At 33.9% G+C, this 26,216-nt stretch overlaps 4 protein-coding genes across 4 annotated transcripts; 2 read left to right on the top strand and 2 right to left on the bottom strand.

Annotated features, from left to right (window-relative positions):
• Positions 1-1,559: 1,559 nt before the first annotated feature.
• Positions 1,560-2,470, bottom strand: LOC125683513 (uncharacterized). Its single transcript, XM_048924741.2, has 2 exons — positions 1,809-2,470; positions 1,560-1,618 (listed from the first exon to the last, which is right to left on the bottom strand). Exons 1-2 carry the CDS (start codon positions 2,092-2,094, stop codon positions 1,560-1,562), a joined length of 345 nt encoding a protein of 114 aa, XP_048780698.1. The 5' UTR covers positions 2,095-2,470.
• A 7,440-nt stretch (positions 2,471-9,910) lies between these two features.
• On the bottom strand, positions 9,911-10,557 carry LOC130046942 (uncharacterized). The gene is made up of 2 exons (XM_056140679.1): positions 10,288-10,557; positions 9,911-10,039 (listed from the first exon to the last, which is right to left on the bottom strand). The coding sequence occupies exons 1-2, from the start codon at positions 10,514-10,516 to the stop codon at positions 9,981-9,983; spliced, it is 288 nt and encodes a 95-aa protein (XP_055996654.1). The 5' UTR covers positions 10,517-10,557; the 3' UTR covers positions 9,911-9,980.
• A 1,191-nt stretch (positions 10,558-11,748) lies between these two features.
• LOC125647580 (uncharacterized) lies at positions 11,749-13,234 on the top strand. The gene is made up of 2 exons (XM_048874307.2): positions 11,749-12,092; positions 12,463-13,234. The coding sequence occupies exons 1-2, from the start codon at positions 11,801-11,803 to the stop codon at positions 12,522-12,524; spliced, it is 354 nt and encodes a 117-aa protein (XP_048730264.1). The 5' UTR covers positions 11,749-11,800; the 3' UTR covers positions 12,525-13,234.
• A 10,925-nt stretch (positions 13,235-24,159) lies between these two features.
• Positions 24,160-25,301, top strand: LOC125647561 (adult-specific cuticular protein ACP-20-like). Its single transcript, XM_048874278.2, has 3 exons — positions 24,160-24,679; positions 24,903-25,009; positions 25,233-25,301. Exons 1-2 carry the CDS (start codon positions 24,376-24,378, stop codon positions 24,962-24,964), a joined length of 366 nt encoding a protein of 121 aa, XP_048730235.1. The 5' UTR covers positions 24,160-24,375; the 3' UTR covers positions 24,965-25,009; positions 25,233-25,301.
• Positions 25,302-26,216: the final 915 nt, after the last annotated feature.

Here is a 26,216-nt window from a genome sequence, read left to right as displayed (position 1 = left end):
TACTATTATAAATAAGCCTTGTATTTTCTCCCATTTTATATCTATTGGGAATAAAACCTGTTTGAACATGGTTGATTAATTTATATAGATACCGTCTCACTCTACTAGCCACTGAGTCTGATGTAATTTTATAAACATTATTCAACAGATTGATAGGTCTTAAGTTCTTTAGATATTGTCTTGGCTTGTCACCTTTCGGTAGCGATATAGTGATACCATGTCTTTGTATAATTGACATTTTATTTCTATCTCCATAATTGATAGACCTTACAACAAAAATACCAATATATTTCCAAAACATTTTGAAGAATTCGGCAGAAAAACCATCAGATCCTGGGGATTTATTAGATTTCATATTGTAAAGAGTATTGGAGGCTTCTTCAATAGTAATTTCCCCTTCTATTGATTCTGATTCTTTATTAGAAAGTTTCGGAATATCGTTAAAGCTTGGCTCATTGTTAAAATCAAAACTATTATTTACTTCAGTTTTCTTATATAATTGTTCATAAAAAGTTTTTGTTTCCCTGAAGAATTTGGCAGAAAACCCACCAGATACCGGACTTTTTTAGATTTAATTTTATAAAGAGTATTGGTGGCTTCTTCAAGAGTAATTTCCCCTTGTATTGATACTAGAACGTTTAGAAATATCTTAAAGCTTGACTCATTGTTAAAATGAAAATTGTTTTCTTGTATAACAGTTCATAAAAAGTTTTTGTTTCCCTCAAAATTTCAGATTGTTCATATATTACCCCCCCCCCCCCCCCTTCATTATTTTCTAATCTAGGGATTGTTTTGCTAGCAAAATTTCTGGATTCTAAAGCACAGAAATATTTCGATGGTTTTTTGCCTTTTTCAACCCAGTTGGCTCTACTTCTTAGATGACTACCTTGCGGCTTGTGCTTATATAACAGTGTCGTGGCCTTTTCAATGCTTTTATAAATCTATTTTCTGGCCTTGTATCTTTTTATATCTGACATTTTAAGAAAGTAGACGTTGTTGAGTTTCTATCGCTTCACACCAGCATACCTTCTATGAAGCGCTAACTAGTATTTTCCAACAAACAAATGTCTCCAACTCGTGGGGTTTTCTCACTATTTCGTAATTTACAATTTGAAATTAAACATGGCTCATGAAATACAGCTTATGCTTCACTGATTTTTTATGATTTGGGAGTTTAATATATACTTACAAATTCACAATATTCAACAACCCGATTTGTTGTAACATTTTGATGACCTTCTAATAATCAAACACTCATATAGTGCAAAGAGCTTGTGTGATATGAATTTAGGTTTTACATATATCAGCACAAAGAAGAATCATTTGTTTATTTAGAGTTTTATTCAACACATAAGATAGCATACAATGTACAATCAAGCAACACCCTCTGGTCTGGTCGTCAAACCCCTGAAAAGGGAGAAGAATTGTTTGTTAATGGTAAAGTTTGAAAAATAAGTCTTTCGTGCATCTTGTTTTATAATGAAAGTCAGAAATTTATTAACAGAATAAAAACAAACATACCTGTCAGTTGGACTTTTTAAGATGTCTTAAAAGCTCTCTTAACCAGCAAGAGTACCAGTGGTGTTGGTGGCAAGCATGGCGAGACCGAACAGAGAAACTGAAAAATAAAGAAAGCTTATCTTTAAAACAAAAAATCGTACATATGTTTGGCTTATTTATCTGACAAACCAATTAACAAGAACATAAGATTAATAACCTAAACTCTAAATCAATGTTCTTTCAAAATTAAATATTTCATCATATCGGGAAGACACGATTGGAAGTGTCCAGGAGTAATGTTAACTTACACAGACTGAGGAGGGCGGATGTTTGGAGACCATTGATGGATCTGGCAATAGTTCTGGTAGCCTGGGCACGGTTGTAGCGATCGTACTGTCTGTAGTAGTTGTCATAGTAATTACTACGAGCACCGAGACCTCCTGCACCACCAAGACCTCCAGCACCACCGGCCATGGATAAAGGATATCCCGCACCACCGTACATCATCGAGTTGCCATAGTAATAAGCGGACACCTGCATGATGGCGATGGCAAGAAGGCAAGAGGTGCCGAGGAGAATGACTGCCTTGTTCATGGTTGTGTGTGATTGGCGACTGGACCGAGCAAGTGACGAATCTTCGATGGTTTAGTCTGCTTTTATACTCTCCCACCCTCCTACAGCAGACGGCAGTTTGACGTAATCTGCAATATAGAAAGGTGTATGAAAAGTGCGTCTGCTTCCATGTGTCGTAATATATTGGTTTCTTACCCGTATACTCGGCTGCAAAAAGGAATTACGTAGAGTGAGCATGCAGGTGTGTTTGTGTGGAAGCCGCTAGGCATGTGAAAACAAGAAGCCTAATACTTCCCTGATAGTTATATGATGAATAAATTTGTAAATTAAAACATTATCTGTGGAAGTATAAGGAAGATAGTTTGATTAGTTAATCAATTTCATGTAGGTAGCTCTGCGCTTCAAAAAATAATTGTAAAAAAAAAAAAAAATTCACATAACACCTTATATAATTAAAGCGCGTTATAAAGGTAAAAGTTAAGAAATATAATGTTTGAACCATTTTTGTTTATCTCATTTTCATTTTAAAACTAATTGTTTTTTTTTAATTCTATTGATTGCCCAATTAATTAAATCTGAAATTGTTTTAATATTATGATTCAAAGATATTATTTATATATTATATATTATCTATGAGATATCTATCGTATTTCATTGTAGTTCTTATTGAAAAGAAAAACAAACAACTCTCTTGGCAGTTAAAAATTAATCTAAAGCATTTTGCATGTTTTACAGTTTTGCATTTGTTTAGTTGTCTAGTAACTTTCATTGACCTTCAAAAAGCTTTTGATTTCGTCAATAGAGATTTACTACAAAACAAACTACAACTAATTGGAATCAATGGTACTATATATATATATATATATATAACGCTATTTCTAGCTTATATTCTTAAACAATTTTCTGTGTCTGAGTCAACGATCTTCGTACGAATTGGTTTCAGTGCTCAAATGGCGTACGTTAAGGTGACAACTTATCACCCACACTGTTCTCTGTCTTTATCAACGACTTCACGACAGAAATTTCACAGCTAAATGCGGGTGTTAATATTGAAGATGGAAAAAATGAACATTTTATCAAATGCCAACGATATTGCTATTCTCAGTGAAAATGAGGTTGATATATAAAATTCCCTTGGTATGAAAGGTGAAGATAACGAACAGTGATCCTTTTTAATTGGTGTAAACGGTGGGGATTAAGTATGAATTATATTAAATCAAACGTAATGCATTTCAGGAAACACAACATCCCTCTAAGTTATTATAAATTCAAAATTGGAGAAGAAGAGCTACAATATGTAAGTCGCTATCTCGGTGTTATATTTAACGAAAGATGAATTCAATTATAGCAGCGGAAACTCTCGGTAAATATGTTGACAGAACTTCGAGATAAAAAATTCATAGTTATATAGATGTCGGATTCCAAACTTTTGAAAAACTTGTCCAATCTTGTATTCATGTTTTATTTTATTGTACAGGGGTGTGGAGATTTAAAACATATCAACCGTTAGAAACTGTACAACATGGTGTCGTTGGATTGATTACACCTATATATGCTCCAGTTATCATCTCAAACAGTGAAGTAGGACGGTTAACACCGACACAGCGGAACTGACTGGTGAGAAAATGGAATCCAAATGGACGACGAACTTCATTCTTTCACCAGAGGGCGCGCTACGCAAGCTTCACTTTCACCTCTGTTATCGTCTGATAAATAGTTCGGCTAACCACATGATCTCGCACGGACAAAATGACGTCTTTGACTCCAACAGAAAGGCATGTTTCTGTTCTTTGTGCAATGTCAGGTTTTCATCATTATAATCTCTCTAGTTTTTTTTAAATGTAGAGTCCATAGTTACGAAGTGAAAGTGAAATAATACATTTGACAAGACAAAATAGTTCCATAGATATGGAGGTTGCACTAACGTAATACAGCGTTTCGATACCTACCAATGTGTTTTTAACTCATCAATGTATGTTTTATTTATGAAAATGATGCAGATTTATTTTATTTTCAAAGACGATCTGTTTTACAAAATTCTTGTAAATTAGACGATAACAGAGGTGTTGTGGAGCGTAGCGTAACGCCCTCTGGTGAGAGATTGCAACGAACTTCTTACCAAAAAGTCTTTTCATGGAGCTATCGGAACAACGGTACATGGTGTTTACAAATGAAAGAAATCCTATTTAATTAAATTAGACATGTGCTCTCATTACAACTATATACGTCTTTGTGATATAAATCAAGTGAAAGTGAAAAGATTTTGTGAAGAACATTGGAGACAAAAAATATCGCCTGTACCCAAATTGCGAACACCTTCACACAATTTCTAACTCGAACCATACGTAACAAGAAAGGTCCGGGATGGTTCAGTTCAGACGTGGAATCCTCGCCCTCGTTCGTTACGTAAATAAACCTCCACATGAACGTTTTTCTACTTTATGTCATGATGGATTCACAGAGGATAAAAAACATTTTCTGTTATATTGCAAAATTTTCGAAAACCATTGAGAAACATTCTTTCGAACTATAAATGTAGAAGTAAATATCAATCTAAACATTTTAATGGTAAATAATAAAAGACAAACTGCACAATTTCTTACTGTATCATCTCAAGTAAGAAAACGACATTTGCACAATTAATTTAATATGCACGACGTGTGTACGTATTTAAACTGAAATAATGTATAAAAGTGACTTGTGGGTCAAATGGGCCGGGTGCAACAGTTTAATTACCGTATATTGTATCAAATTATGTAGTATGTAAAATGCACCTGTCACTATAATAAATGATTTACATGTTCTTATAAAGAAATCTCTGGGTGAAAGGTTGCAGAAACTCATTACACTTTCTTAATCAAATGCGGAAAGAAATACGAGGGCCATTCCACGAAAAAAAACCAACAACATTATCAACAAAAAAACAACCAAAAAAAAAAAAACCAAAAAACAAACCAAATCCAGACATTTCATTCCTTTTATTTTCTTAGTTTTCAAAATACGGTTTTATGTTAAATCAAAATGTTATTTTCATGTTGCAGTATACATGGAGAATTATGAAGAATAAAACATCCAAGATTTACTACTGACAAAACGTCGGTAATAGTATTTGTGTCCTTTGCTTTAGTTTAATCCTCTGGACCCTGTGCTAGTCAGATTCAGGATAAGTCTGGCTCATGTGGCTGCTAATCCAATATTCCAGTCAACATTATAGATGCCTGTTACCTGTTAAAGGTAATATAAGGTTGTTTGTTACCAGCTTTTGTAGTTTAGTTGTAGTTTTAGTTTCCTTTTCTATTTAGTTTTAGTTTTCTTTTCTATGTAAATATTCTATCGTCCTGAGGAAGGGACAGGTTGTCCTGAAAATTTGACAATTCACTTGTTCGTGCCGTTGGTCATTTTTAGTGCTTTTTATATCCTTTTTTATTTGCCTCGTATCTACTATTAGATCCGACACTTTGGATGTTGAGTGTTGTTGGATTATAGTGCTAAGTAGCTAGATAGATAGGCAGATACATTTGTGTAGATAGATAGAAGGGACAGTTTGTTCTGAAAATTCCTGTTTTTTTTAACTTGATCCAGCGTAGGACAAGTCGGTTCAGATCTGTCTTGACGCTCGATGGGAACAAACTTTTCTATTGCCACACATTGCACTCAATAATTTTAATATGTAGACGTTTTGTTTGTTATCAGCTTTTGTAGTTTAGTTGTAGTTTTAGTTTCCTTTTCTATTTAGTTTTCTTTTCTATGTAAATATTCTATTGTCCTGAGGGAGGGACAGGTTGTCCTGAAAATTTAACAATTCACTGTTGTTCGTGTCGTTGGTCATTTTTAGTGCTTTTTATATCCTTTTTTATTTGACCTCGTATCTACTATTAGATCCGACACTTTGGATGTTGAGTGTTGTTGGATTTTAGTGCTTTATATATATATATATATATATATATATATATATATATATATATATATATATATATATATATATACACACATATACATGTACATGTACATATATATATATATATATATATATATATATATATATATATATATATATATATGGTATTGTGATGTACATGTATTCTGATAATTATATAAGTCCGCTATTGATCTCGTTGTGTGTTTTTATATACACTTATATTTTTGTTCAATATAGTGTAGGGAGAGGACCTTGTCAGCATTAAAGGACACATATCGTGTTTTCAAAGTATACAAAATTATATGCATTTTGTCTTCCTTATGCTTATAGAAATTAATTGTAATAGTTCGTTCGCTGAAGTATTGCGATAATTAGCCACAATACGGACTTAAATCTAAGCCCCGATTTCAAAAAGCCTAGTTAATTAGATAGGTAGTCACGTGGTACAGTGACGTCATATGCGACCTTCGTCGATCAACTTGTTGTAAAAGTAGTGTTAGATATTTTTAAAAACTCGGGTTTTAGGGGCCTAATAAATTTACCATGGATAACATTTATTTCGATGTTAACAAATTTCCCGAGTCTTATATCTTTTAGCCACCAGTGCATACAAATAGCGACCCAAATGTAGCGAGGAAAGCGAGTATGAAATCTGCGAGTAAATAATGTTTACATGGGATCACTGTCTAAACACAATATGGTAATGTCATTTCTGTAAAGAACTGTAATTAGCGTTGTTGCTTTTTGAAAATAAACAGTGCAATTATTATTAAATTTATTTTGGAGAAGTTAGATCTAAATTATGATACGATTATGTATCATTGACAACTAGGCCTACTATCACGGGTGCATTTCGAGAGAAAAAATAATAATAAAAATTATCAAATTTATGGTGAAAATCCCAATACTTTTAGATTATTTTATTCAAGCAATTTTATTAATCATTATTTTTTTGTTATCTACACGTTGTTACTTAGGAAGTGGGGGCGCGGCGTGCTGTACGTTGTTGTAAACACGTACGTGTTCCTTAAAAAAAAAAAAAATGAAAGCATTATAATTCAATTCAAAGTTGGGAAATATCATATTTTATTATTTATAATTGAAAGTTCAATTATCTTTTATCTTCAAATTTCTTTTTTAAAACTACCAGTTGGTAGACACTGCTAGCGAAGTTCTGCCTCTATGGTGTTACAAGGTGAAGGTCAGTTGGTGCGTGTGTGTATTGAATTTGAGAGCAGAACGGAAAGCATAAGCCGTAGGCCTATATGTAACAGTGGGTAGCTTTGATAGAACCATTTTCTCGCAGTTTATCTACGTCTTTGTCCAAGTGCTTGTTTAAAAAAGTACAGGGACAAATTCTACTGGGTTTTTTATGGCAAAGTCGTTGTGCCGACAAAAAATATTCACGTCTTGTCCCTCGTACCTTCCTTCGAAAATTGAAAAAAAACACAGTCCAAAGCCTCTCTACTGACAGCATGTACACCCTTAAACGGCACAAAACACCCTAATGCAGTGTTATTTACAAGCCGTTAATGTGATAATTGTTTGTTTGTCAATTAAATCTAATCTGTTAATGAAATGGCTAACAACTGTTTTCAAATCTTCTCGCTCGAGGTCGCATATGACGTCACAGATTATGGCGCGTAAAATATCGAAGAAAATATGCATATCGCAAGATTTGAATTTCATCGCTTTCAAACTCGAAAACTACGCAAACTGTTTCTTTTAAAACACATGTAAAGTAGTTTTAGGCATGAAATGAATTAATTTTGCTGAAAAAATTAAAAAGTTTAAAAACATGCGATGTGTCCTTTAAGGACATGTGTACAATCACATTGTAAATTTCATGTCAAATGACCTGTTGATCAATGACGGTGTGTTTTCATTATGTACGATGTAAGCATTTATATATAAAGTTACATGTATGTTAGGTTGAGAAGCTGTACACATGTAGTACTCTGTACAGGCATGATCTATGTGTACAAATGTTAACCAGTTTATATTTCTCTGTACTCTGTATTGCTATATATTTTCAAAATGGCTAAAACAGCTTTACACAACGAAATAACTCTAAGTACCCTGAAACATGCTCTAATTTTGACATGCAGATTATTTTCTCCGTGTAAATTGATGACCGGTACATTAGAAAATTAAATTAAATATTTCATTACTGAGAAATTGTACATGATTTCGCAAAATTATATTAAAGTTCACATTGAAAATTCGGCTTTAACATTTCGTTTTCTTCATTTTAAACATATTCCAACATTTTTATCCATAGATCAGAATTAAAAGATTTTCACTCCTTACTTGACAGTTGATAAAATATCATAAGATCAAAGGATATACATGTACATGTATGTACTAATGTAGAAATTTGAAAACATCAGTAGTTTGATCATTAATCCGTTAGGGGGCATGCCTTAAAAAGCCTTTATAACCTATTGAGTTGAGTAATTAATGGAGAAAAGACGTCCACTGATCTTAATGACCCCGCAATGAAATATTCTGTAACCATGTGATGTGTATTAGTAAACCGATGACGTTCCAGCAGTCACAAGGAAACTGACGTAACTTTATATAGCCAAACCCGCGAATCTCATTGGTTGATTTACTAGTCATTTCAATGGTTCAGATGGTCGTTACGTGACCTTGCCCGAGGATGACGGATGGGCATAGTTTGGTAGTCCTGGAAGAGTTCGTGTAAGTATACGGCCATAAGAACCGGGGCTCGATTTGGTCGCGCTCTATCAAACATCCACCTGAAGAACATTTTCTAAATTCTGCATACCTAAGTATTGATTTATTTTTCTATATCATTTTTGGCCTGGATTTCTCGAAAGAAACTGAAGTCGAAACTTGGATTTAAGTCTGAGATTATACTAAAATTTTGATTGCTCAAATAAATGAAAACCAAAACTTAAGTTTGAGATTTTTTCGAGAAATCCCAGCCTGACCTTAAAATTCTATTCTTTATTTGTCTTCTTTAGGACAATCCATCATTGAGAAGCATGCCTGCAATTAGCTGCAGAACTGTAGCTCTCTGAAAAAATATTGTGACGGACAGAGAGCTACAGATCCACCCCTTTTCTCAGTCCGTCACAATATTTTTTCTGAGAGCTACAGTTCTGCAGCTAGCCTGCAATACACCTCGAAAGGACATGTTTCAGCATCGAAACCTTGTAATTTCCCTCTATTTATTTCTTATCTATTTTATCAATTGAAACGTTTTCTCGTCAAAAGTTTTACATAGAACTATGTGCACATTTCCAATGTTTCCGTCTATGAATTGTGAAGATAGCCATTTCTTCATGAATGTGTTGACGTTGTGAACAATGCGCGCATGGATTTTAATAAATATAGTACGCCTATTTTAACGGCTGAGAGTTCCGACAGAAATGTAAATAAAAGAGATAAACTTCAGTTTTAAAAATACATGAGGGTATGAACTGCAAGTCTTCACGTCGGCGGACTTTTCGTATAGTGTGTCAGCGTGAGGCGTCGCAGGTCATACCCTCATGTGTTTTTAAAAAATGAAACTCATTTCTTCATTGAATCGACAAAGTTTCTTCTCAAACATAGTAAACGTTTCATAACTGATATTCATAGTAGCTCTGGTAGTTGTTCTATATAAGATGATACCTGGCCATTACATTAACAAATTCAACTATGAACAAAAGGTCGCAATTCTTTTATTCGACGCATATCACATTATACATGTATGCCATTCCATTAATATATACAGAATAGAAAGTAAACAAAAAGTGTACATGATTTTATTGAAGGAAACGCATATAGTTAACATCACGCAATGTCTGTGGTCGCCCATCCCTAAAATAGAAAATGTATTAAAGAATCTTATGTAGAAGTCTAAAGTCTAAAAAGTCCACAAGTTCTTAAAACACAAGGATGGAATAGGCTCTATATACTATGTTTAAAGGTATATTACCAAATAAGAGAATAGATCTTGAAGCCTCATTCATATGATTTAACCGGCTACAGCACCAGTGGAGTTCGTGGCCAATAAACTGATGGCGAGAGTAAACACTGCAAAGAAAAACCAAATTTGTTGATGGATGTAAAATTCGTTTCAAAAATAGTTTTCATCAACTTATTTCCAATACTATTTCTATTTCAAACTTCGTACTTTGCCAAGAAATCAGATAAATAATCATATAGGCCTATTTCAATAGTTAACTGACAGTAAGAAAAAAGTTAAACCTACTTTTAGTTCATATTTAGTTCTTAGTTTCTTTAAATAACGTTTAACATTTTTTTTTAGGAAGGTCACTTACAAAGGTTAAGCAGTGATCCCATTCTGGAGTCATAGGTTGCCTGCCTGATGGCTTGTACGGTCCTTAGAAGATTCTGTGCTTCATTGGCCTCCGTGTATTGTTGGTTGATGCCAAGGGCATACAGATATCCATCTTGCTGGGAGAACGAAGGTTGACGGGCGCTGGCCATTTGGTTGTACATGTTGTAAGCACCCAAGTTTGATCTTCTGGCCTGAGGTCTGATCACCATCACTCGCTGGCACTAAATCAGAATATTGTTGTTTTTCATTAATTGCGTTCAAATTACTTTGTTTTAATATAACAATAAATAATAATGGATATTTTTCTTCCTTTTTTTATACCAAAGAAATAAAAATGAATATACAGTAATTAAGAATATAGTCGAGTTTTACCCTCTGGCAGAATATCTAGTCACCTTAAAATTTAGAAAATTAAACTTTTCATATATTCATTTTCCATAAAATATCACAGATATATTAGATGATCCGGGATGGTATGAAGATGGCTTACATGGACCACTATAACGACTGCCAACAGCGTCCCGACGATGAATAAAATAGCTTTATTCATGGTGGCGAATCCCCCTTTGGGTTGGTACTGTAAAAATGGAGATTGGTGAACTATTGCTAGAGCAGTTTAAATACCGCCAAATATCACGTGACTTCCGTTGCCATTGGTTAATGAACGTTTCAGAAGCCTTTTTGTAATAATAGGATAATAGGGACACGAAAGATAGATCGGTTGTGTGTATATTCAGCTGTATTGTTAGGTAACACTGAGTAAGCAATATAGGGTCTCTCACGCCGTTTCGTACCTGTATTCCGCACTGTGGTGTAGCGGGAAGATGGAGTGAGACGAGGTATTACGAAGGTTATGTTGTGTATACCTGTCATTCGGTTCTGATGAACAAACGTAGTCTTTAGACCCAAAAAGAAAACAAGATTCAAGAAACAATTATCACAGATTATCACAGAAAGCCTATAATAAAATTATATAAAATCTTTGAATATCGTCAAAGTTACATGAGAATTATTCCCTTTCGTTTTTCGCACACGGTTGTAAAATGCATAATATATGATAATTTCTCGTTCTGAAATAAAATCAATGTTAAATCTGGTATTCTAAAACAGACTTTTTGTTATGTTATAAAATTCACCAACAATTATTTGGTCGAATAATTTTACAAAACCATTAATTACTACTCGAAATGGGGTTAACCCTTTACAATCACTAGTACTAGGCTTTATTCTTATCACACTGTCTTTTGCTATTCTTATGAGCCTCTTGTGCAAATTGACAGAGTAGATTGATTCGCGGAAACGCTATTACAGCGAAGACGGAATGGACGCAGCATACATCAGCGGCAGTTACAAAACCCATCACGAATCGCTGTAGGGCCATGCTTTCCTACTGCGCAACAAACCCGCTCATATATAAACAGAAGGCATCCATGTTCTGAGATCTCCATAAGACGGGAAAAGTAGGAGATTCGTTCGATCAGAGAGCTTTGAAGATGAATAAACAATTTTTCTTCATAGCCGGAGTCTGCCTGCTGGCTTACGTGGCAGTGGAAGTGAGCGCCCAGTATAATATGGGAGGGTATAGAATGCACGGGGCTTACCCGGGTATGGCGGGAGGTGTATACGGGGCTAACTCCGCAGAGAGACAGAAATATCAGCGGAATGTTATAGCTTACAGAATGGCATTGAGAGATTGGCAGCGAAAAGCGTCCAGGACCATTGTCATTAGAAACGCCCTCAATGATCTGGCCCGGGCATCAACTTTCACCAAATGGAGTGCCTTGGGTATGAATTATTTTTTCCTCTTTATGTGCCCCTCCCTTCAACACGTTCAATGAATTATATTAATCTAGAATGCAACTGCAGAACAAAATATGATTATGTATTACAGGTATTATTATCCATAAGCATTCACTATAATAATTAAAATTCAAAATATTACTACAAGTGCTAGACTTATTCCATTTCCATCAAAATGTTAGACTTAATTTTTTGTTGTTTGATGTTTATAATCAAACTTAAAATAAAAGCAGTACTTATAATGCATTAGGGTATAGTGTTTTGTTATATGGTCATTTCTTTTCAGAAATATATTAATTGGGATGACTCTTCATTTTCATAATACTTAACACATAACAATTTATTTGCCTTTCAGTGCCGGGGATCCTTACCTTGCTGGCGTTCTCCAACTCCACGTCAATTCCTCTCGTTGGATAAACTCTTTATCGAATACCACGATTCTGTTAACAATTGGTAAACAAACTTTGTACGTTAGAAATACAAATGTATTCATGATTTATTACTTTAAAATATTAAAGATATTAGAAATGGAAGTTAAAAATGGAAACAAACAGAAATACGATTTAAAATGCTATCAACAAGAATTTACGCTAATATCCATAATCCAAGTAATGTTTTAATAGAGATATGCTCTTATGTTGTAATCACGAGAAAGGGACAGTTTAAATGCTCGAAAATTAAAAAGAAAAATGCGAATTTTTTAAACATTCTGTTTTCAGATAAAAGGTACTTTAGCTATTGTATATATAAAAAAACTAATATTTATGTACCTATAACTTTTTTTTCCTATTCTAATTTTCATTATTTATGTAATTATAACTTTCTTTTCCTATTCTAATTTTCAGGGGCGGTGACATTGCGATGCGTGATAGGCAGAAATATCATTTCTATGTCATTTTATTTGAATAAACATCCTTCTTATTTTGTATCCTTCGTGAAGTTTTATCAAATTTGAAATATTGGGAGTGCGAGTTAAAATTGTTATATACGGTAATATGCTTCACAACAATCTTAATTTATAAAAAGATATTGAAAATACGTTATCTTTTTTCTTTTTACCATGACCGAAGGCTCCATCATTTTGAATTATTTTAAGCTGACTGAACAGGGTTTTTTTGTGTGTGGTTTTTTTTTTTTTTTTTTTTTTTTTTTTTTACATCTCACTGCGGCCCTTTTTGCGTCTGTGACAAGAAAATATTTTGCATCAAATTTTCTTTACCTTGCATGGTGACAGTACATATGTATTCATATCTATCTTTTCAGGGGTAGGTTTTTTCTTTTGACAACGAAAGAAAAGTACGGATTTTTTTCATTAAAATAATGTTTTGTTTTGAGAAATCGAAGATCTACATAAGCCTGGTTTGGTCAAGTTAGGAGCATGAAAAAATATAGAACTCGTAAAATTTTACGAGTTAGTAAGTCGTAATAACGAGATAAAAAGTCGTTATTAAACTTAAGAAAATCGTAATAACGAATTAAAAGGTCGTAATTACGAGATAGTAAATCGTAATAACGAGATGAAATATCTTGCTGGTAAATGTGGCCATAGTGGCGCGCTGCTTTATAGTTCTAATGGTTATTTTTATCATGTACTAAAATTGTTACAGCGAAATAATAAAGAATTTTTATGAAAGTCTAGATCGGTCAAATTAGGAACACGAAAACAAAAAGTTTTACAAAAATAAGGAGACAAAAAGTCATAACTACAAGATAAAAATTCGTAATAACGAGATGGAAAGTCATAATTACGACTATAGATTGATTGATTGATTTTATGTTGTTTAACGTCCCTCTCGAGAATATTTCACTCATATGGAGACGTCGCCATTGCCGGCGAAGGACTGCAAAATTTAGACATATACTCTGCGCTTACGGCTTTTCAGTCCGAAATATCTGACGTTTTCCTGGCTTTTTTATTTTGATATTTACCGTGCCAGGAAAACGTCTGGTACGGCAAATATCAAAATCATAAGAAAGCCAAGAAAACGTCAGATATTTCGGACTAACGGCAATTGAACAGGGAGAGATCTTTATCGTGCCATACCTGCTGTGACACGGGGCCTCAGTTTTCGCGGTCTCATCCGAAGGACCACCCCCATTTTGTCGAATCTTACGACAAGCAAGGAGTACTGAGGGCCTATTCTAACCTTGATCCCCACAGGATATTGCAATAGACTAAAGCGAGCCCATGAATATTCTTCCGCGCAACAAACGAGAGCAAGCATATTTCCCACAATCTTTTTCTACGCACTTCTAATTCTAGAAGCACACAATCGTGTAGGTTTTCGATCACAGACAAAGTATTTACGTCTATCATTATTTAAAAACATGCTACGTTATCAAATACTGTAGTTATATATAAAGATAATTAAAGTAGTCCCCGGGCATTTACAGTGCTGGCAATAAGCCCGGGAATACTCTCTATAGAATATGTAGGGAATTAATATAAAAATATGTAACAAAAGAATGGAATTAATCAACGGACTTGATTTATTTATGAAATGAATTTAGATTTGGTATATGCAGCAAGTCAAGTGTGGTTCTTCTAAAATACAGTTTTAACAGCTCCTCCATTCTCACCCCTTGATACCGATTAATGACATCTCATTTTCTCATTTTATAAACAGAAACCCTCAGTTACGACTTTTTATTTCGTTCTTACAACTTTTTATCTCGTCATCACAATTTTTAATCTCGTAATACTTACGACTTGTAAAACTTGTTTTTTTCGTGTTTCTAATTTGACCTATCTAGGCTTTCAAAAAAATTCTTTATTCTTTCGCTTTCGCTGTAACAATTTTTAGTACATGATAAAATTAAATCATGAGAACTGCACGGCAGCGCGCCACTATGGCCGCATTTACTGATGGGACCAATGAAAACATTTACTGATGGGACCAATGAAAACATTTACTGATGGGACCAATGAAAACATTTACTGATGGGAACAATGAAAACATTTACTGATGGGAACAATGAAAACATTTACTGATGGGACCAATGAAAACATTTACTGATGGGACCAATGAAAACATTTACTGATGGGAACAATGAAAACATTTACTGATGGGAACATCCTCTAAGAGGGAATTGTTGATGTACGTAAACATGTTTCACGGGCTTAAAAAACCCAGTCGGGGAAAATTTCATACCTAAGTAAACTCTTGATTAATTTATACCACATTAAACATTTTCGTTTAAAATTGTTCGAGTAGTACATGTACACACAATAAATTGATTCTGTATCCTTTGTGGGGATTATCAGTTTTCATTCAAATAATTGTAATAGTTATTTATTTTGTAGTATTTAAGCTGCAACTAGAAGCTATGTCATACGGATATACATATATGTGCCATGCCATATCATTCAGTGAAAGGTGAAGATAACAAACAGGGATAAATCTCATAATTCCCTATAAGTAATACAAAATAGAGAGTTGGGCAATCTCCAACCACTGGATATACCAGGTGCCAAGGAGGAGTAAGCATTCCCTGTCGACCGCCCACACCGGCTGTAATAGCATTGCATAGATATGTTATAGCGAGGTAGCAGTAGTACAGTGATAGAGCGTTCGAGATTGTGAGTTCGAACCCTCCTCGTGCCAAGATATAAACCCAAGATATAAACATGGGTAATGACTGCTTCTTCGCCAAACACTCGGCATTTAGAGGTGAGAGATACGGGTCTTTCGGATATGACCTTAAAACGGAGGTCTCGTGTCGCGGCAGGTGTACGTACGTTAAAGTACCCTCACTGCTACGACCCTGGACGCTAAGCAGAGGTCTAAATGTGTGGTTCTTCACTTACAGCCGGTGTTCTGGAAGTGATGTAAAACAAACAAACAAACAAACAAATATAGCATATGCGTATTAGTACCATAGCATTCCTAAAGCCATACAAATCTCATACGTGTATCGTAACATAGCATTCCTAAAGCCATACAAATCTCATACCGTATATCGTAACATAGCATTCCTAAAGCCATACAAATCTCATACGTATATCGTAACATAGCATTCCTAAAGCCATACAAATACAAATCTCATACCGTATATCGTAACACAGCATTCTAAAGCCATACAAATCTCATACCGTATATCGTAACATAGCATTCCTAAAGCCATACAAATCTCATACCGTATATCGTAACATAGAAATGTGATAATAAACGTGGAATTAAATGTAACTTGTTTTGTCTCCAGTGGCCCCAAGTATCTTGTATGTTAAGTTTTGGACAAGGACATTTTATATTGCAGAGATTTTTACTTTATAAAATCAGACACAGAATAATTAATAATGGATGTCTAATAGATTAAATCTAATAACTTCATTACTAATTACATTTGATTAAGTTTCCATTTCATGACCCACTTAATACAAACCGAAAACATTTTGTACTGCATCCATGGTATTAATTTTACACGCAAGTTTCGCCAAGTACAGCCTAAGAATATCAGTGTTCTCCCCTGAAAACAGAAGTAAAGAAGCAGAGTAAGACGGGTTAGAAATCCAGTTCTCTGATTGGCCTCATTAGAAGACACATGAGCCAATCAGAAACATTGTTTTATTATACCGGAAACTTAGTCTTAAACAGAAAACCATGGAGTTTGTCAACTTTGTGACTCCCCTTTGCTGTCAGGGGTTAAGTGTATACTTCGTATTTGAATATTTTTAGCTGAAACTAAGTATATGAAACAGAGTGTTGATACTTGTTTAATTGCGAACTTATAGCAAGTCATGTTGACAATAAAGAATTTTTTTAATTACTTAAACTAATGTACATGTACTTCCTAGGTAGCCATTTGGTCTCGCTATCCTTGTTTGATACGCGCTTTCTGATCAGTCAATAGCATAGGTCTCTAAAGTTCATGAATATGTAATGTCACTAGATGGCGCACTAGCAAACCCGTCTTACTCTGCCCATTTGGTCAAGGGTTTATATGAAGCGGAGCAGATCAGAAACCCTTGACTTGGGAAGATGGTTTTCCTAATGATACAAGACATTAGCAAACATAAAACCAATAACCTATAGGAGCAATGCCCTTAAACGGCATAGCTAAATATCTAGCCCGACTTTTGATTTCATCCTTCTTGAATAGGGTTAAAGGGTATATAGGTACTGTCTTCAACCGTCGTAGCGTTCCCAACATAGCTCCGTGGTGCTGATTGAAAAGAAAAACGTAGAAAGAAATCCATTCCCTGGGAGAAGATTTACTATATTGTAGAATTTCACACGTAATGGGGTTTTCATTAAATTTATGGAAAGTGAATTGGGCTTTCGATGTTTGTAAAACAGATGCTGTATGTTACATAAACTTGTCCTGCTCTTAATTTTGTATTCTTTAGTCACTGGTCGTTATCTTCACCATTTTATGCATGAAGTAGTGTGTTTTGTCCGTCATATTAATTCATAAAATGTTTTAATTGGTTTCATCGGATTACTTCGTTAATCATATGATAAATCTACAACATATGATACCAACAGAGACACGCACGCGCTCTGAATTTAGTTGGAATCTGATTGGCTAATTTGTAAATGACAAGGCTTTACTTATTTTCATCTGAATAACGTTGAATTTAAACTTAATTATTATTTTATTTTAGATGCTAAATGTGTCCGATTGTATGGTAAAATTACATTGCATGAAGATTGTCAAACATTGCATATCATTGAAAAGAGCAACCCGCTATTAACATAACTGGAATGGAAAGAAACGGAAGTCAACTACATAGCAGGTTTTAATCGGGAGTAATCTTTCTATAATAAGGAGGGGGTGTCCCACCTACATAGCCAGCTTTCCGTGTGAGGTAAACTACTACACAGCCAGTTTTTCGATGGAAAGCTATATTTTATTGGGGGGGGGGGGGGGGGGGGGGGGGGGCTACATACAGCATCGGTCCAAATCCCAAACCAAACCAAGTGTCTGTTATCCCTTATAATGATAAGTGATATTAGAATTGTAAAAGATATGATACAATATGAAATAAAATAGTTATGTACATGTACTCACTATTGAAAAATAAAACACCCCAAAAAACAAACAAAAAAACCACCACCAAAAAAACAACAACAACAAAAACAACAACAGAGAAGCAGGAAAAAGCAAAGAAATAAACGCTTTAGTGATCCCTAAGTTGCTATATGTAAGATAATCATTAGACAGATCCCGCTCTCGAAATTGTTCATAAATAGAATTAGAATTACTGAACCTATGGAAAAAAACAACAACACTCCACCGAGTATACCCCAACATGCGGGGTATAGGCTACATGTATGTTGTGACCGGGGTGTAGGGTACCGAAGCGGCAATATAGATGGTCGAGGTTTGTTTTTGCATATTATCTTAATTCATTAATATATTTCGCAGGAAAGCATATGGTTACGGAATACATATAACATACATCCCGTGCACAACATTAATTTTGAATACGATTGGTTTTATTTACTGACAGCATGTGCATAAACTTACACAGATAACACGTAATTATTGGTCATATAAAGGTGACAATAAAACAAAGCGTTGCCCTGATAATTGATCATAAATACGCGGTAGTGTCAAACTTGCCCCGATCGTCGGACTTGTGTTGAGGTGTTTAATAAAACTAGAAAGTGTACAGTAGATATATTTGTTTCCATATATTCCTGAATTAATGCTTTCTTCCGTAAGCATATGCTTTCCTGCGAAATTTATTCATAAATTGAGATATTATGCAAGATTTCGCAAAGTCAATGATTTAATAAGATTTATGCATGACAGGAACATAACATTTGTTGGAGTCTTTTTCAATTGTTATTGTAAAAAATCTTGTTAACCATATATTTCAAAAGTCTAAGTTATATATGAATAATCAATTATATGTAACAAAATATTGAATTTAAGGGCAATGACTCTGTTTTCATTAAATTATTTATCAAATCCATTATGCGATAGATTTCTCACAAACATTTTGTATATTTTTCAAAGAAACTGTTTCATGAAATTGTTATGAATACTATTACATATTGTATATCGTTTCAACCAGTTTTTGTGAAATATTAATACCGAAACATATTTATTTTATCATTTTTATTTGTTAATAAGATATATTATTTGAAGAATCAACAATCAAATATAAGATTGAACCTATAATTCTAGAGGGGTGGAATTACCTTAATTTTGAATAAAAATGAATTTGTTGCTAAAATTCGGTTAATTATTTTGTATTGAAATCATTGGAGTTTGCAGTTTTAAGTTATTTTGAAAGGTAGTATGTTGAAAATTTTCCATTCTCTGTTATCCATATCTAAAATCTGAATCCATCTCTTTTTAAAAATTCATAAAAGAACTTTGATTTTTTTCTTTTCAATACATTGTATTAAATGTTTCTTCTGATAAAAAGATTTGGTAACCTTTTAAAGTTAGTGTCTGTACCTGACTGCTTAATCCAAGTTTTTATAGCATGAATAATACTTGTATATTCTAAGTAGTTAATTTTCACTTTTGGATAAGTAGCACTAAGAGTCCCGTGACTGAAAAAGTACCATCTTCCTCAATAATATCATTAATGTGTCTGATATTATTGTCGAATAAATGTTTATTAAAATACATTTTCTTACTAATATGGATCATAGGGTTGTAAAACAAAGGTGAATCTGCAGTAACATCAGACTCTGTACAAGTGTTCTGTAATTCAATCCAAGCCTTGAATACATTTATCAAAAATTTGTTTTTAATTATTTTAAAAATAGATTAGCGTATTCAATCCCACAGGATGTGAATTTACTTACGTTAAATTTTGATTTGAAATTACTCAACCCCCTATTTGTAGAGATAAGATGTCTTACCCACAACAATTTCATTGAAACTATAAATTATTTTTAATCTATCATTTTTAGACCGCCATTTTCATATTTCTTGACAATTACATCCTTCTTTACCCTGAGGGTTGAACAACCCCACACAAAAGAGAAAAATAGTTTGTCTAATTCTTTACAAGAGGCATTAGATGGGTTAGGAATGGACATCAGGATATGATTCAACAATGGTGACCTAATGTTTTAATGCCATTCTCCTTTTTTACTATCATTATACTATAATTGTATTTACTATATACTATTGTATGCTAGATGTCTTTGTAAGAATTGGCCGTTTATTTTCAGCTTTGTAATTATTATCCATGTTCAAGTTTGTTATAATGCTATAAGATGTATGTCTTTCGCAATAAAGAATTATAATAACTGTTATCTTGCCAATGGGAGTTAAATACATGTACCTCTTCCCTCATTATTTAGAATATATTTGATTTTTACTAATTTTGGATCATAATTTAATTTGGGCATATTTTGCAAATCGACATCAAGATGTATTCCTAGTAAAGTGAATTTAATGGTACTCCAATTAGGTTTACTGTTGGGAATAAGAACATCGTTACTGTATTTTTTGAGCCAATCCATACTGTTTGAGTTTTTGTGTAATTCATACATAGTCCAGACATTTCTGAGAAAGCATGTAGAGTTTTAAGAGTTTCTGAAAGACTTTTCATTACCATCAAGAATAATTGATGTGTCATCAGCAAGTTGAGATTTTTTTCCCCACATTACCAACAGTTATGCCTTTATTATTTTTTTAAATTTCTTATTTTAATTGCCAAAATCTCTGTACATATAAAAAAACATACGGAGATAAAGTATCCCCTTGTCTACAAACTCTATGAATATCAAAGACTTCAGATAGGTTGACACCTTGGTCAATTGTTGATGTTATATTTGTGTAGACGAGTTTAACCCATGTTCTAATGGAAGGACCAATGTTTTAAGAAGTTTAAAATTTTTGTATAAAATCCCATGATAAAGTATCAAAGGCTATCCCGACATCAATACGTAATGAAAGACCGGGAATATCTTCTTCTTCAGTATAATGCATTATATCATATATCTAGTGTTTTCGCCTATATACCTGTTGGATATGAATCCTGTTTGATCTGGGTCCATTATTTATCTAAATATTTTATAAATCTAACTTCAATAGATCCGGATGCAATTTTATAGACTGTATTTAGCAATGTAATTGGTCGCCAGTTGTTTAAATAGTGTTTTGGTTTATCTCCCTTTGGTAACAGTGTAATTACACCATGTCTTTATGTGAAGGACAGCATATTAATTATATATCCATAATTAATAGATCTAAGAACATACACACCAATATGTTTCCTAAAGACTTTGAAAAACTCAGTAGAAAAACCATCAGATCCTGGTGATTTAATTGATTTCATATTGAGGAGTGTCCTTGATGCCTCAGGTAAAGTAATTTCCCCCTCCAGGCTTTTAGACTCCCCTTCTGAAAGTTTAGGAATATCATCATATACTAGCTCAATATTTATATCTAAATCTGCATTATCTAGATTGTTTTTATATAAATTTTCATAAAATGATTTCGTTTCAATCAAAATTTGTGACTGATCATGTATCATATCACCACTATCCATTTTCAACTTTGAAATGATCTTACTTGTAAAATTTCTTGATTCGAGTTGACAAAAATACCTTGATGATTTCTCCTCTTCTTCTACCCATTTAGCTCAGCTTCTTATATAATTTCCTTGTAATTTATGCTTTCTAATTTTTTCTAGTTTTGTTGTTTATCATGTAACTCATTTTCATTGCCTTTAGAAATATTTTCCTCAATACTTTTTATTTTTCCCCATTAAACCCTGCTCCTCTTTGTCTTTAAGAAGAATAAGAAATACTTTTACCTCTTATTTCAAATAGCAAGGTTTCAAGGAATAACTGATCATTGATAGTGAAAAAAATCATCTGGAAGTCTGTGTAAATTATCCATGTTGTAAACCGGGACTGCATATTGTTTTTTAACATGTGTAATTTAATTTCTAATACTATATATATATATATATATATATATATATATATATATCATCGTAAAGTAGGGAGTTGTTGAATTTCCATAGCTCCCTTCCTTTTTTTAATTCATTGAAAGTTAATGACAAAGATATTGCAGAGTGGTCTGATCTGTAACTAGATTCAATATTACAAGTACTTAAGCTTGACAGTAAAGATGCAGATAGTAAAAAAAATCTAGTCTACTTTGTTTAAGTGGGGATCTTTTCCGCCATGATTATCTACGAAGATTTTCATTGATCTCTCTAAAGGGGTCTACATAACCATGCGACTCTATAATTTCTAATATTTTGTTTCTAGCCATTGAATTATTTATATGTTTATAATTATAAGAATCTAGAGCTGGGTTCAAAACTAAATCAAATTCTCCACACCAGATTATATTGTGTAAATTTTCTTCATATCACCTGGAAAATATTGTTATTGGATATCTTTATTACTCAAGCCGCAACTTCGTAAAAAAAACAAAAACAAAAACAAACAAAACAAAAAACCAACAAACAATATACACGTATAACACACTGCACACTTAATTATATTACTGAAGGAAACCCATTTTAAATGAGTAAATCGATAAATAAAAAAACCCCATACGTTTTGATAATTGGTAAACATGTATAGAAAATTGACAATCACAAACAACATCTTTACACGCGGGTACATCTACATGTAGGAGTATAGATATTGACAATACATTAGATGAAAAAGAAACGGTAAAATCGAGCATTTGTTATAGCTTTTTGATTAAGCAATCTTTCCGCCACAAAATATAAACCTTTCCAAACCCTTTTAAAATCCTTTCAACGAAATTTGTATTCTTAGTATTTTGTTTTACGTTCCAGACGTCAAAAAGCTTTAGGTAAAGTGTCACGAATTCGGACACATGCACTGCGCTTACGTTCGTTGCAGTGATGATTCTTTATCGTGCCAACGTCTATCTCAGTGTTTAAGATGATATCCAAAAGAACAACCTGTTAAATTTCCAAGGTTTGACGTGGCGCCAGCCTCGGGTCTCCACGTGGCGAGGTGAATGCCACAACCACTGGGCCACCGCCACCGGTCGTTTGTGTTTTGTATGGATTTGAATACTTTGTACACCAAGTTAAATTCAGTTAGAATATTGCTGGAAAACAACTTATGTGGGATAGCCTAGGGGTCTGTGCTCTGGACCACGAGGTTGCCTGAGCCTGCCTAGTGATATTTCTTTACTACGTACAATTTCCTAGCTTTAATCTTAAATCACTGGATCATTTTGCTTATACATGTACATGTCTGCCATTTGTAATGTAATACATATGTATGGATATATATTTGTATCAGTCGACATTAAATGAATACATTACTCAATGAGTATCGAAGTCCACAATATCTCAATACAACAAATTAATTTTAAAAAAATTGTTTAACTGTAAACAAAAAAGATCTCATAACTCTGAATCACTTGGGAATAACGAATTTCTTAACGTATTTTAAAAAAAAAAATTAAAAACAAACAAAGAACGGATTAATATTTTCAACAAAAATGCTTGTAAAATTAATTTGAAAGACACGATGGAATTTTAAAAAAAAATTAATTCTAGCGAAGAACAGGGAAAACAACAGAGTACGTACACTAAAAAATACCCAACACCTTTTAGCTTAATTATAGTGTTTTATTTTGATAATTTGATCTTATGTCATACTGTCATTTAATTTCATTTAATTCTGTTTGATCGTCGCATTCCTCCTCTTACCCCTGTAAAGCGTCTTAGAGTAATTTGTTTTATTTAAGGCGCTATATAAATTTTATTATTATCATTATTCATGAACAACAGAAATATGTTCTCGGGATTGTAAATTGCAATGTTGTAGAACCACTCCCCAGGGCAAACTGTCAACTTCAAATTTCTGAGGAAGAGACATTAATTTACCAATTCGTCCATATAATTACATATCAGTATTTCTGAATGTGCGAAAAATTTAAACTCTATATACTTTGGATGACCTTAATATATTTTATTAGAATTTTTATGTAGCAAAAATCAATAGTAATTTAACTGATAAGGAAGTGTCGTTTTCTATACTAATACAGCGTATCCACGTTTATAGAAATACCCTATAGAAATAGTCAGTATCACAAGTTACACAGGTTGCTCCTATTACAGAGAAACTCTTCCCTAAAAAGTGTTACCCCATTTCGACAATCGTTACTTCACGCAGACTACTTTAACGTACCTGTGAAGCCGTGACGTAACACCCGGAATCGCAATTCACGTAACCGACAAAAAAATCGGTATATATATCTCGACGAACCAGCACATCACCAATCTCCTCTCATCACCTGAGTATTCCACAAGTCGGGGATTCGCTTTCAGCTCACACTAACCAGCAGCATGAATAAGTCCGTCATCTTGATGGTTTTACCCTGCGTGATCGCACTGGCCGTTGTCGTGGTTGAAGGACTGTATTATTATCCAGGATCACAGACTTCAGCCCTTGGAGGACTTGGCGGCGGGTATGGAGGACTTGGCGGCGGGTATGGAGGACTTGGTGGCGGGTATGGAGGACAAGGGAACTATGCTAGTAGACAGGCCTACCAACAAAGATACCTCCAAGAGTGGTACCAGACCCGCCAACAGAGAAACCAGCTGAACAAACTCGCCAAACAATCCGCCTTCTCATCCTTTGTTAACTACAGTGAGTCTTTTTATTCAGCCATCGTTTTAGTTGAAAACAGTTCTTATAAAATGTTTGAAATTAATATAATATTTTTGATAATATTGATACCTGTTATTAATTCAAGAATCGTTTTTGCTAAAGTTTGTTACAAGCTATATGTCTTCAATTCGATAGAGAAAAATTTCTTGTTTTCCCTTTAAATCATTTGACCAGTTGTAAGATAGAAATGTTTCTGTTTTAGTTCCTCTGGTCCTTCTGTTGACCGCCTTGACCAACAACACGGCTCTCCCCATTATTGGTTAGACTCCATATAAACTGCTGAGTGGGGGAAGCGTAAGCAACTAACAGGTGCGTGTTTTTGTTATTCTATGATCTCAGCAATATAATCCCCGGTAATCAACCTAAAAATATCATTAAGAGTTCGAATACTTGACAAATTTATCAAAACATTACATGAAGACTATATCTTTTGTATCCAAGCATACCCGTGTAAAGATACCCAATTCGAGATTTGGTTTGTGTAGAAAGAGAGGAACAAATACTTATGATTTTTCTTCTTTCCTTTTGACAGGGGTAAGACGACCAGATCAGTAGGGATGTGCTGTATTTTGATTGTTGAATAAAATGTATAAAACTTATATTGTCTATTTGTCCATCTGAAATGTGTAGACTAGTATGTCGTCTGAGGACAATGCAGGACTCACTTTTCATGTAAATCTTATTCCTATAACATCTCTGAAAGTCTAACTAATCGACAAAAGTTGATGCATGTATGAATACAAAACATTTCCACAACGCCAAAGGTTTCGAAAACTGTTACTAAAAACAAACATACTGAGAGTATTTCAAAAGCAATACACGCCCCCGACTGGCGCCCCTATTACACGTCCCCTACTGGCGCTCCCTATTACACGTCCCCTACTGGCGCTCCCTATTACACGTTCCCCACTGGCGCCCCCTAATACACGTCCCCCACTGGCGCCCCCTATTACACGCCCCCTACTGGCGCCCCTATTACACGTCCCCTACTGGCGCCCCTATTACACATCTCCTACTGGCGCCCCCTATTACACGTCCCCTACGGGTCCCCCCTATTTATTTGATGGATATCAGTATGACCATTTACATGTATATTTGGACGAGCAGGCAGAAATCATTTTTCAATACTAGGAAGTATTATAATTTAGAGGCGGCGAATCAGACGAACTCTATTGCAATTTGGTATGCCTTAAATTATGTACATCTCGCACAATAATTTTTTTTAGAGAACTAGACAGAATGCAAGAATTAATTCAGACAACCATGTGACTAAATTTTACAATTTTGTTAGAGTAAATTAGCTGTAGCAAAAGTGAAACACAATTTGTATCTACTCATCCGATAACCACGTTCCAAAGTTAGCATTGTAGAAAAAAGTCTGGAAAACTACACTCGACACAAAGTTCCATTGATTTCGTAAAAATCAGTCCACTGTGATGAAACTTAAACGTGATCTCTACGAGATATTTGGGACTTCGTGTCGAATATAGTTTTCTGGATATTTTTCCATTATAAA

The sequence above is a fragment of the Ostrea edulis genome, chromosome 6 (genome assembly GCF_947568905.1).
Source record: "Ostrea edulis chromosome 6, xbOstEdul1.1, whole genome shotgun sequence".
Classification (NCBI taxonomy): domain Eukaryota; kingdom Metazoa; phylum Mollusca; class Bivalvia; order Ostreida; family Ostreidae; genus Ostrea; species Ostrea edulis.
This window is presented reverse-complemented; position numbering and strand designations above follow the sequence as displayed.

What these genes read in the sequence shown, in the direction of transcription:
- LOC125647561 (XM_048874278.2), top strand. Translation starts at nt 24,376, where the DNA reads ATGAATAAGTCCGTCATCTTGATGGTTTTACCCTGCGTGATCGCACTG. An exon ending in CTCATCCTTTGTTAACTACA is followed by an intron (nt 24,680 to 24,902) that starts GTGAGTCTTTTT and finishes TTTCTGTTTTAG; the next exon opens with TTCCTCTGGTCCTTCTGTTG.
- LOC125647580 (XM_048874307.2), top strand. Translation starts at nt 11,801, where the DNA reads ATGAATAAACAATTTTTCTTCATAGCCGGAGTCTGCCTGCTGGCTTAC. An exon ending in CACCAAATGGAGTGCCTTGG is followed by an intron (nt 12,093 to 12,462) that starts GTATGAATTATT and finishes TTTGCCTTTCAG; the next exon opens with TGCCGGGGATCCTTACCTTG.
- LOC125683513 (XM_048924741.2), bottom strand. Translation starts at nt 2,094, where the DNA reads ATGAACAAGGCAGTCATTCTCCTCGGCACCTCTTGCCTTCTTGCCATC. An exon ending in ATCCGCCCTCCTCAGTCTGT is followed by an intron (nt 1,619 to 1,808) that starts GTAAGTTAACAT and finishes TTTATTTTTCAG; the next exon opens with TTTCTCTGTTCGGTCTCGCC.
- LOC130046942 (XM_056140679.1), bottom strand. Translation starts at nt 10,516, where the DNA reads ATGGTGATCAGACCTCAGGCCAGAAGATCAAACTTGGGTGCTTACAAC. An exon ending in GGGATCACTGCTTAACCTTT is followed by an intron (nt 10,040 to 10,287) that starts GTAAGTGACCTT and finishes TTTTCTTTGCAG; the next exon opens with TGTTTACTCTCGCCATCAGT.